This window comes from Etheostoma spectabile, chromosome 12 (genome assembly GCF_008692095.1).
Source record: "Etheostoma spectabile isolate EspeVRDwgs_2016 chromosome 12, UIUC_Espe_1.0, whole genome shotgun sequence".
In the NCBI taxonomy this organism is placed as follows: domain Eukaryota; kingdom Metazoa; phylum Chordata; class Actinopteri; order Perciformes; family Percidae; genus Etheostoma; species Etheostoma spectabile.
This window is the reverse complement of record NC_045744.1, coordinates 12805886-12817960: the sequence shown is the minus strand read 5'-3', so window position 1 is coordinate 12817960 and position 12075 is coordinate 12805886. Positions and strand designations below refer to the sequence as shown.

Sequence of the window (12075 nt, the reverse complement as noted above, 5' to 3'; positions counted from 1 at the left end):
TAATGTTGTATTTAAGTGTTACTGGAGTACCAGGGACTCAGCTAAAACTTAGTTTCAGAAACTTACTGTATCTGAAAAGTAGTTCTCAGAGAATACTGGCAGTTTAACCCTTTTTTAATCATTGTGGCTCCGACTAATACTCCCTGCAATCTCCATTAGTCTAAGTCTTTTATAGTTTTTTCTTTTTCTTTTAATATTTACTTCTGTCCTCTGAATGTCTAATGCTGTTTTTAAAACTTAAAACTTACCTTTCCTTGTTTAGACGCTCAAGAGAGCGACGCTCTGTGATGGGCATCGCCAACCGAACACAATCTTTCTTCGCCACTGCCCCTAGCCCTCCCCAGGGCACAGGAATCCCAGAGGACGAGGAAACCTTTGAAAGCACAAAGACGGTGGTTACCGTCCACGCCAACGCCAACGCCAAGGAGTCCACTGTCATATCCGGCCTGCGCCACTTCACCAGCTACCAGATTGAGGTCCACGCCTGCAACCACCTGACCGACCCGGCCCGCTGCAGCATGGCAGCCTATGTCAGCGCCCGCACAATGCCTGAAGGTATGGAGTTAAAGGACAATTCCAGAGCATAATGAACCTTGGGGTTAATTACACATGGGTATGAGACCATTTGGCCAGCTGGATGCCCCTACATCCTACTTATTTACGCAAAACAAGCCTGAGTTTTAATAGAAATATGATTCATAAAACCATGTGACTTTGTTCTCCGCAGACAAAGCTGATGACATCGAGGGTCCCATCAGATACGAGGTTACAGAAAATGCAGTGCACGTCACGTGGCAGGAGCCGGTGTCCCCAAATGGTATGATCATCCTGTACGAGGTCAACTACAAGAGGCTGGGAGACACAGAGGTGAAGACACACACACACACACACACACACGTACACACACACTATTGTTGGGTCCGTGGGTACATTAGTTCACTGTAAGTTCAACACATAAAAGCTCATTCGTATTCAGAAAGCACTTTTTCTATTTCCCTTTCTCATTGAACACAAGAGCATGATCTACTAATAAAAGACCATTTACCTGTGAAGTAAAGTCAATGGATCCATCTTAAATCTATCCATGCAGGACCGACAAATAAGAGAGAAAATACTTATTACTTGACATGGAAATTTTGCCTTCCTAATGTCATTTGGATGCTAGACTTAATAAAAAAGAAATTTTAGTATGTTTTAGTTGCTATGGAGAAAGTTCTACAAAACATCTGGCTGATGCTCCAGACTGTTATTTACTGTGGAAAACATTTAGAAAACAACTCCGATATTCCCACTGTGGAAACATAAAATAACATGAAATGCTATCCTATACAATGAGTCAAAACGTTATTTTAAAAATAGAAATTATTAAGCAGCCATTTGCGGTTTCTCATTTGTTGTCCACTACCTAAACCTCAGCATTGTTCTTCTGCAGGAGCTGCACTACTGCGTGTCAAGGAACATGTACAGAGATACCCGGGGCTGCAAGCTGAAAGTGATGCATCCTGGGAACTACACGGTGAGATCCGGGCCACCTCACTGGCCGGGAACGGATCCTGGACCGAACCCACCTACTTCTACATCCAGGATTCAAGTAAGTGTCCATCTGCCATGAAGAGAAACCAAGACAAAACTTGAGCTGTGTTCCAAATCCATACAGAAAAGATTCAGATTCTGTCCAGTATGCCCCACATACTAATAATCATACTGTTTTAGCAGGTAGTACACAAAAAACATCAACATACTTTACCATTTTATACTAACAGTACACAGTGTGACATTGGATGTCAATCAAACAGCAACTTTGGAAAGCCACAAACAATTAAACCTTCACAACATCTAAATTGTTTCCCTAATAATTTACTTCTACTTATTTTTTTGTTTTTAGAGCTGGTTCACCACCACTCTATATATCTAATATATTTAAAAAAAACACAAATTTCCAGCTCTGACTAGCTCCTAGCAGAAGCCTTGTATGACTTAGTCCTCTAAACTATTATGTTAAGATCAAAAGATTCTTCCAATTGTACTTGGAGCAGATTATCTTTACAGAGCTGCACATTGATCCTAGCTGCAGTTTAATGTGTGGGTTTCAAAAGAGCTTGTCTTTGTTCTTCACCTGAAATGTGACTCACTGTCTGTGGCTGGATGTGTTGAACAGGCGATCCTTTCTACGTCATGAAGATCATTATTGGACCGATCATCTGCTTTGTCCTGCTGCTGTGTGTGGCCGTGGCAGGATTCGTCATGTTCAGGAAGAAGTACGCAATCAGCCCATTCTGTTCAAAACTGTTTCTCATTTTCAAATTATTTTACATTTTGTTCGGTTTTTATTGAATACTTCTCTCTTTTTCCTTCTAGTCAAACTCAAGGACCTAACGGTCCCATCTACGCCTCTTCAAACCCAGAGTATCTCAGTGCTAATGACAGTAAGCAAAGGGTTTCAGCCATTTCAATCAATAATATATAGAAGCTGACTTATTTTATTTTTTAAACATAGATTGATTCATAATTTTCATTTTAAGGGGTTATGACACTTTACTTAAACATAGACCTACACCTCTGAGTTACAGTAGCTAAGGAGGTACTACATGGGGACCACAAGAACTGTGATTGGTCAACTTGGGCTGCTTGTGTTTTCTCCTACAAGTTTCTGATGCCGGTAGAGATTGCTGATAGGGAAAACATCAATAAGCAAGTTTATGAAAAGACCTTTTTCAGGAACACACACCTGGCAAATACATCTCCCCTGTAAACCCTCTGGTCACCACAGTCACTGCTACTTTCTGTCACAGTGAATTAAAGATAATTTCAAAGCAGTCATCTCCAATACAGTAACAAGACAGGTCATGGCCACTATTTACCGATGAGTTCAGGTTCAGAGATTTATAAATTGTCTTCAATAAGTTCACTTTATTACATTGTAACACAGGTAATTGGTAATTATGATAAGTTCCTTCTTTTTACTCTTAACTGTCTGCTTTTAATCTCTTTACATGCACTTAGGGAATGTGATTATTCCCCAATTTCAGCAGTGACCCTATCTCTGAAACTTTGTGAAAGAAAAATTTAATGTTTCCTGAAAGAAAGCCACAGACGGGTAGATTTCTCTTGTATTATTTGGCAAATGGTTTGTGCACATGAACACGACAAAGTCAATGAGTACATATTTTTGCTCTACTCAACTTCCTCAGTAAAAAAAAAATCTCTTCAAGCTGCAGCACAACGTAATACTAACCAGTTTTTTTGTTTGTTTCCTGTACATTTAATTTACATAAAAATAAGTCTTTGAAAGATGCAAGGGCTTTCTTATGTGCATGTGAACTCAGTCATTATAAGTTGCATGTGAAACATGTTCCTGTAAATTTTGCCTGCAGTGTATGAGGAGGACGAGTGGGAAGTGGGCAGAGACAAGATCCACATTTTGAGGGAACTGGGTCAGGGCTCCTTTGGCATGGTCTACGAGGGCATCGCCAAGGACATCATCAAGGGCGAGGGGGACATGCACGTAGCAGTGAAGACGGTGAACGAGTCGGCCAGCCTGAGAGAGAGAATTGAGTTCCTGAACGAGGCCTCAGTCATGAAGGCCTTCAGCTGCCACCATGTGGTAAGGAGAGACAACATTTTCTGAAGCTTGCCTTGTACATGAACACGAGGCATAGTAGTGTCAGTTTTTGTTACTGACAATGTGTAAAAGTGCTGGGTAGGAATAGTAAGACACTGTACAGATCTAGAAAAGTAAGTTCTAAATGACCCATCATGGACAAATACCAGACCTGTCCCATATTTACAGTGGTGTGAAAAAGTGTTTGCCCCCTTCCTCATTTCCTGTTCCTTTGCATGTTTGTCACACTTAAGTGTTTCGGAACATCAAACCAATTTAAACAATAGTCAAGGACAACACAAGTAAACACAAAATGCAATTTGTAACTGAAGGTGTTTATTATTAAAGGTGAAAAAAAATCCAAACCATCATGGCCCTGTGTGAAAAAATGATTGCCCCCTAAACCTAATAACTGGTTGGGCCACCCTTAGCAGCAACAACTGCAACCAAGCGTTTGCGATAACGTGCAATGAGGCTTTTACAGCGTCCTGGAGGAATTTTGGCCCACTCATCTTTGCAGAATTGTCCTAATTCAGTTACATTAGAGGGTTTTCGAGCATGAACGGCCTTTTTAAGGTCATACCACAACATCTCAATAGGATTCAGGTCAGGACTTTGGCCAGGCCACTCCAAAGTCTTCATTTTGTTTTTCTTCAGCCATTCGGTGGTGGACTTGCTGGTGTGTTTAGGATCATTGTCCTGCTGCAGGACCCAAGTTCGTTTCAGCTTGAGTACACAAACAGATGGTCGGACATTCTCCTTCAGGATCTCTTGGTAGACAGCAGAATTCATAGTTCCTTTTATCACGGCAAGTCTTCCAGGTCCTGAAGCAGCAAAACAGCCCCAGACCATCACACTACCACCACCATATTTTACTGTTGGTATAATGTTCTTTTTATGAAATGCAGTGTTCCTTCTATGCCAGATATACTTGGACACACACCTTCCAAAGAGTTCCACTTTTGTCTCATCGGTCCACAGAATGTTGTCCCAAAGTCTTGGGGATCATCCAGATGTGTTGTGGAGAAATTGAGACGAGCTTTGATGTTTTTTGCTCAGCAGTGGTTTTCTCCTTGGAACTCTGCCATGCAGGCCATTTTTGCCCAGTCTTTTCCTGATGGTGGAGGCATGAACGCTGACCTTAACTGAGGCAAGTGAGGCCTGCAGTTCTTTGGACATTGTTGTGGGGTCTTTTGTGACCTCTTGGATGAGTCGTCGCTGCGCTCTTGGGGTAATTTTGGGCGGCCGGCCACTCCTGGGAAGGTTCACCACTGTTCCATGTCTTCGCCATTTGTGGATAATGGCTCTCACTGTGGTTCGCTGGATTCCTAAAGCTTTGGAAATGGCTTTATAACCCTTTCCAGACTGATAGATCTCAATTACTTTCTTTCTCAATTGTTCCTGAATTTCTTTGGGTCTCGGCATGATGTGTAGCTTTTAAGGATCTTCTGGTGGACCTTACTGTGTCAAGCAACTCCTATTTAAGTGATGCCTTGATTGTGAACAGGTGTGGCAATAATCAGGCCTGGGTGTGGCTAGAGAAATTGAACTCAGGTGTGGACAACCACAGTTATAGTATGTTTTAACAAGGGGGGCAATCACTTTTTCACACAGGGCCATGATGGTTTAGATTTTTTTTCACCTTTAATAATAAACACCTTCATTTACAAATTGCATTTTGTGTTTACTTGTGTTGTCCTTGACTATTGTTTAAATTGGTTTGATGTTCCGAAACACTCAAGTGTGACAAACATGCAAAGGAACAGGAAATGAGGAAGGGGGCAAACACTTTTTCACACCACTGTAACTGTGTGAAGGGCAGCAGTATCACCTTACACCAGACCAGTTGTCTGTAAGAGAATTCCAAATGTATTCAAACCAGACTATATATTGAAATGAAAACCTCTTCCTCTGTGTCTCCCAGGTGCGTCTGCTGGGAGTTGTTTCTAAAGGCCAGCCCACCCTGGTGGTGATGGAGCTGATGACCCACGGAGACCTGAAGAGCTTTCTGCGCTCTCTACGACCGGACGCTGAGGTAATGAGGTTACAACACTCACCTCTGAATCACAAACCCAAACTGAAGTGTTTGAGATATGCTCATATTTGGTTTGGGTTTAGAGAACTTGCAACAGTATACAAGCAGAAGTACTCTTATCTTCTGCCATGCACTTCTTATTCTTCTTTTCACTTCTGCTTTTTATGAAGCTAAATGGTGCAGTAGTCCTTTGTTGCATTTTTTTAATCAGTATTTTTGATGGTTTTTTTAATCTCTTAATGGGAAATTATTTTTTACAATAAAGAGCATTAATACAGGACTTCTTTACTATCAGTGGTTTACACACACACACACACACACACACACACACACACACACACACACACGTAAAAATGCAGTGGTTCCTCAACTTCCATCCTCACAACAGATGCACAAACAGAGAACAGTTTCAATATTTAAATTAACTGGCAGTTAACACGTTAAGTGTTAACATTGTGTGACAAACACTGTTGACATTGTTGTTGCCATTTCACTCTGCTGTTGTGGATTCAGGACAAAATCACATCTAACAAATTTAATTTAAGTAGAATAGGAACTGTGTCACCTAATATGGATTTATTTGTGTGGCGTTAACACATTAACTGCTATACCATTTCAATTACTGTTGCACAATAACTAAATTCCACATTGATTTTACTTTTGATAAGTGATTTTCTGAAGTGTATAAATAAACAGATGGCACTTGGATTGGAATAGGAGGACAAAGGACTAAGCACTTGGATGTTGACAGAGTTTAGCAGTTAACACTAAAGTCAGCTAAAAACATCAAACAGGCTTGTTTGGACTGGCGATGAACAGCAGGCCTCCAAACTGACTAAAAGAACTGTTGCTACTAAGCTGTTGTGTCAAGCTTTGATTGTAATAAACCAGATTATTTTCCTTTATGCTGTGGGATCTAAGAAGTAACAAGTGTTTAAGTATTAAAACCTAGATTGGGTAGCAAATCATGAGTAGCTGACATAAAACAAAATGTGTGAATCTCTGTTAGCAGATCAGATATTGAAAATCTGTCTTGTGTCCATCAGAACAACCCCGGGCGTCCACCCCCCACTCTAAAGGAGATGATCCAAATGGCCGCTGAGATTGCGGACGGCATGGCTTACCTTAACGCTAAGAAGTTTGTGCACCGAGACCTGGCAGCCAGAAACTGCATGGTAGCTCACGATCTTACCGTCAAAATAGGAGGTGAGTTTTTGACAACAATGGCAGACAACAAAGCATGCTGCTACCTACACAATTTGAATAGATAGAACTTTTGGCTTTCGGCCGAATACCAAATCCACTGGTTAAGATTCTGTCGAAACCGAATATTGAATTTGATTCCCATCCTCAGTCTATTAACACAAGTTTTTAGCTGTGACTGTCCTTCCTTTGCTGTAGGCTACTTGAAGTTGCTGCATTTTGGCTGCTCTCTGTAGATTCTTTCATGCACAACTTGTTTCCTTTTGGCTGTGTCTCGCAGTGGCGATGTTGTGTATTGTTTAGGGTCCTTGCCACCACAAGACAAATCTGCTTTGCAAATTGAACATGTAGCTTGACTTGAATCGACTTCTTTTGACTGAAAGTACTGCCAAACAACACTTTTTCTGCTCACGACTTCTATTTTCACTTTCTCACAGCCTACTCCATTGAACGGTCCACCTATGTAAACACCTTCCCGTAATAAACGGCGACGTCATTACGTAGTGCAAGCATAGGGTTCAGTTCAGTGGAAAGAAATTCTAAGGTTCGGCAGTAACCTAACCCCGCCAAAAGCCCAATACTTGGCCGAATCCTGGATTCGGTGCATCCCTGTTTGAAATTGGTATTTACCAACGTATGAGCCCTTTTTGAGATAGAGGGCAATTTAATATTTTACTGTAGTGTAAATTAGGTGTCTGCTTTTCCAGTGTAGAGCAAGTGGTTGCCGAGAGGCGTTCACTGGATGCATTAATTTACTATCCTGTCTATGCAGCCCCTCTGTGGCTTCAAGTTTGAATGTAACAATTATAACCCATATATAATTAAACCATACATTACATATTTCCATGCAGAACAGACAAGAGAACCAAACTGGCTAACCTCAACAACAGCATTCAAGTCAATTTAGATGTATTTATTCAACATCTTCAACATAAAATTGTGCAGTGCTTCACAAGGTCAATAAAATAATCTAACAGATTACAACCTGAAAAGAGTGACACTGAAAAGCATTAGGGAATAAGTGGGTCTTAAATGACATTAAAATGTATTAAGCTCTTTAAACATAAAAAAAAAACCATTGTAACAAAGTGTACACATTAGTGTAGGTTTGATGCAACTAATAAAAATCCTCTTTTCCTCCCAGACTTTGGAATGACCAGAGACATCTACGAGACGGACTACTACAGGAAGGGAGGGAAGGGCCTGCTGCCCGTCCGATGGATGGCACCTGAGTCTCTGAAGGACGGAGTCTTTACTGCAAATTCAGACTGCTGGTCAGTGACACCTCTGATTTTGGGTTTGTGCGTCAGTGTAGATGCTGTACATGTTATACGTGTAACTTGGTTTTGAGTCGAGCAGTATCCTAAACAGGAGAATTAAGGTTTGTGGGGGACATTCATAAAACTTGATCATTTATCATACTGCATCCTAGAAGATTCTACAAGCAAAGAGTGAAAGTCAGCTCATCAGTAGTAACTTACTCGTTGATAAAATACCATTTTTGTTCTACATCACAACTACATTATTTTATTTATTTATGTATTTTTATCTTCCAAAGGTGAATCATTTCCTGTTGAGTTCATTTTTAGTGCTTCTCCACACACCAGAATAACAAACAGTAAACACATTACAAATACTAAAATATGAGATCAGAACATGAGGGTGTAGCTAACCTGTTTTCATGCGACGTTGTTTACCAGCATTGTAGCAGCCGCCTCTGCCCTCAGTCTACCTTTTCCCTGCATCAAGTGTTAACAGACAGATTACTCTGTCAGGTGCCTAATTGTCGTGTCCTCATTCTCCCTGTGTTGCTGTTTTTGTCTTTCCTAAACTTGTTTGCCAGGTCATTCGGGGTTGTGCTGTGGGAGATCAGCACGCTGGCCGAGCAGCCGTACCAGGGCCTGTCTAACGAGCAAGTCCTCAAGTTTGTCATGGACGGAGGCTACCTGGACCGGCCAGAAAACTGCGCTGACAGACTGTGAGTACTAGTAGTAGATATGGATTGAGGAAAACAAGAGTTTTAGTGAAAAATTATCTCAGACTTCATCTTCATCACATCTACAATCTGCATTAGAGCTGCAACAATTAGTCGATATATCAATTAGTGCATCAAAAGAAAATAAATCGGCAACTATTTTGGTGATTGATTAATCTAAGTTAATTTTTAAGCAAAAATGCCAAACGTGTTCTGATTCCAGCTTCTCAGATGTGAGGATGTGCTGCTTCTCTCTGTTTTATAGCACAATATATAATATATAATTCTAAACTGAATATCTTTGAGTTTTGGATGATTGGTTAGATAAAACAAGATATTTGAAGACCTCATCTTGAACTGTGAAAAAGTGCAGGAAAATGTTCCTCTGTTTTTTGCCATTTTATTGGCCAAACAATTATTGACTGATCAGAACATAATTGGTAGAATAATTGATAATGAAAGTAATAGTTGCAGCTGTGATCTGTACAACAAACAGGATAAATAAAAGAAGCTTTCTGCAACTGCCAGGGTGGACAGACGTGCAGTAGATGTTACATGTACAACAGAGTAGACTATAGTAGCAATAGTAAAATTACAAGATGTGGAAACAAGTTGACAATATCAGATTAAAGAACAAAGATTTAGTATAATAAGTAAATATTAAGTGTATAAGGGGATCAGGGATGGGGATGTATTTTTCTGATTATCAAATCTCAGGAAAATATTAAAACCAGTAGTTTGTCGTAAACCTGTCTGTGGCGCTCAGCACTATGCTGACAAACAAATGTACAATTTAGTTAAAAGTTTGTAGCAAATGTTACTTTAAAAAGTGTGCTTTCTGGAATATTTTTAGCTTTGGATTAATAGACATTTAATAGACATAGTATTTACAGCAGCAGGATGGTGTACATGTGGGACTATCTAAAAATAAACTACAGTGCCCAGGTTCATCATAATAAAGGAACAAGTCACCCAGTGTGGCTTACTGATGTGTTTTATCATGTGATGATAGTTTTTGACAAAAATGGAGCTCTGTGGGAAAGACAAATAAGGCCTTGGCTAAACAGAAAATACTTGTAGTGTGATAAAATAATTTTCATTGGATTTGTTGGCCTTAGGAAAAACGTATAATATCACTAGCCATATCCTTTCAGTTATACTTAAGTTGTATAAAGTAGGTATTCCTAACCACACCGGACAGACAACTATATTAACAAGAAATTAGTACATTTTGAAAATAGGAAATAACTATAGTAAACAACAACATTTTCAGACCTCAGTACCATTTAACTGTTATCTCCCTCTCTTTGTATCCTCACCCAGACACAACCTGATGCAGATGTGTTGGCAGTACAACCCCAAGATGCGTCCTGCCTTCCAGGAAATCATCGAGATGCTACGCGAGGATCTGCATCCTTCCTTCCAGGAGTTATCCTTCTTCTACAGTGAGGAGAACAAGCCGCCCGAGACCGAAGACTTTGACCTGGACATGGAAAACATGGAGAGCATCCCGCTGGACCCATCGTCCTACTCACAGAGGGAACAGTGTTTGGACAGGGACGAGGCCTCCTCCATGGGCCTGAGGGGCAGCTATGAGGAGCACCACATCCCGTTCACACACATGAACGGGGGAAAGACCAATGGACGAATACTGGCCCTACCACGGTCCAGCCCCTCCTAACATAATGTACACATCCTGTGCAGTCACATCATTGCTATAGATTTAAATATATTTTTGTTTTTTGTTGTCATTTTATATAGATCACACTTTTATCACACACTCTCTCTGCAGGAGCCCTTCAGTGCATAGCTCACGACCTTATTTTTCTTCTCAGATGCCACAAACACACACTACAGAAGGTCCACACATGTATGCCAGAAGACACTTTTGTATTTATGGACGAACCTCCAGCGTCTCTCTTGTTCATGATTGTAGTTTATATACTGTGTGTGTGTGTGTGTGTGTGTGTGTGTGTGTATGTGTATATATGTATGTATGTATATATATATGTATGTATTATATATATATATATATATATATATATATATATATATATATATATATATATATATATATATACAAACACACACAGTATATTGCCAAGTTTGTGCTAGACTGGGTGGATAATGGATTCAACTGTGAAACAAACTTTTGACAAACAAGACGGCTGCTAAACCCACTGTCCCTTCCTGAGTCCAGACTGTGTCCCTCTCCCCCAATTCAACAAGAGGCTTCATCCTTGGGTTGCTTAGTTTTGAGAAAAAAAAGTGCCCTTCTATTTTGTCTGTGGCCTACATAAGTTGTCACGGAACAGTGTCTGAGTCTTTGTACGCAAGCGGATGACGAACTGAAAATGAAAGACTTTGGGAATTCTGTTGGATTATCAAAGATGGTCCATCCTCGAACAAACTCATCCATCGGAGAAGCTGGTTGAAGTGGCTTACCTCCTCATACTCTGCAGTATTCCAAAATGGCACACAGGATAAACACAGGACTTCTGTTGGGTTATATATTTTAAAATGTATTTACGTTTCTTTCTTTTCCTTTTTTTGAGTTTTCACATTTACAGCTGAAGGATATTTAAACTGTTTTCAAAAACATGTTGGTGAACGAATTCCTCAGATTGACCAATAGCTGCTTCTTTGGTATATTTTAGTGGGTATAGAAGATAAAAAAAAATTATATATATATATATAAATATATTGTTGATGTTTTTGTACATAGCGAATATGTTGTCATTCTTGAGGTATTTCCAGTCATAGAAAATGTTTTTACATGTTAGTCTCTTATGTTTATTTTTTCTAATCCAGAAAATCATACTAATTAGCTTTTTTGGACTCATGATCAACCAACAGCGCAATGCCCGGGAGGAGTGTTTGGCGTCTTCAGCTTAAGATGTCTGCCCGTCATATCAAGATCAAATAAAATAGTGCTGTAAATAACGCAGCAATGTGCATTCATGAAGAGGCTCCGACAGTGCTTCTGTTATTTTCCATTCTCTTAATACGTGTTTTTCCAAACATTGCTGTTTCTTCAGTAAGTACTGAGATTGTCAAGTGTTTATATAAGGGGGAGTTGTGCTTTTATCTCTGAGTATGGAAAGGTAAGAGTTTGTTTCCAACAAAGCCAGACGTAGCCAGGCATGAATATGATGTATACACACTCAACTCAATTTACATACAAACTAGAGCCCGAGTGAGATTGGATTTTGCAGGCCAATACAAATAAAAGAAGAATTCTTTGGAAGATATTTATTTTTA

The 12075-nt window shown here is 39.9% G+C and overlaps 1 protein-coding gene and 1 long non-coding RNA gene across 2 annotated transcripts in view; both read left to right on the top strand.

Moving 5' to 3' along the window:
• insra (insulin receptor a) overlaps positions 1 to 10495 on the top strand; it is a 53584-nt gene extending 43089 nt beyond the window's left edge. The window contains 12 exon segments of the mRNA XM_032530805.1: positions 263 to 555; positions 728 to 867; positions 1433 to 1517; positions 1520 to 1591; positions 2159 to 2258; positions 2359 to 2426; positions 3375 to 3604; positions 5526 to 5636; positions 6683 to 6842; positions 7984 to 8113; positions 8683 to 8817; positions 10138 to 10495. Of these exon segments, the coding sequence (XP_032386696.1) occupies positions 263 to 555; positions 728 to 867; positions 1433 to 1517; positions 1520 to 1591; positions 2159 to 2258; positions 2359 to 2426; positions 3375 to 3604; positions 5526 to 5636; positions 6683 to 6842; positions 7984 to 8113; positions 8683 to 8817; positions 10138 to 10495 (1882 nt within the window).
• Positions 1 to 12075, top strand: part of LOC116698725 (uncharacterized) — a 350926-nt gene that overhangs the window by 184581 nt on the left and 154270 nt on the right. The gene's annotated exons all lie outside the window — the stretch shown is intronic.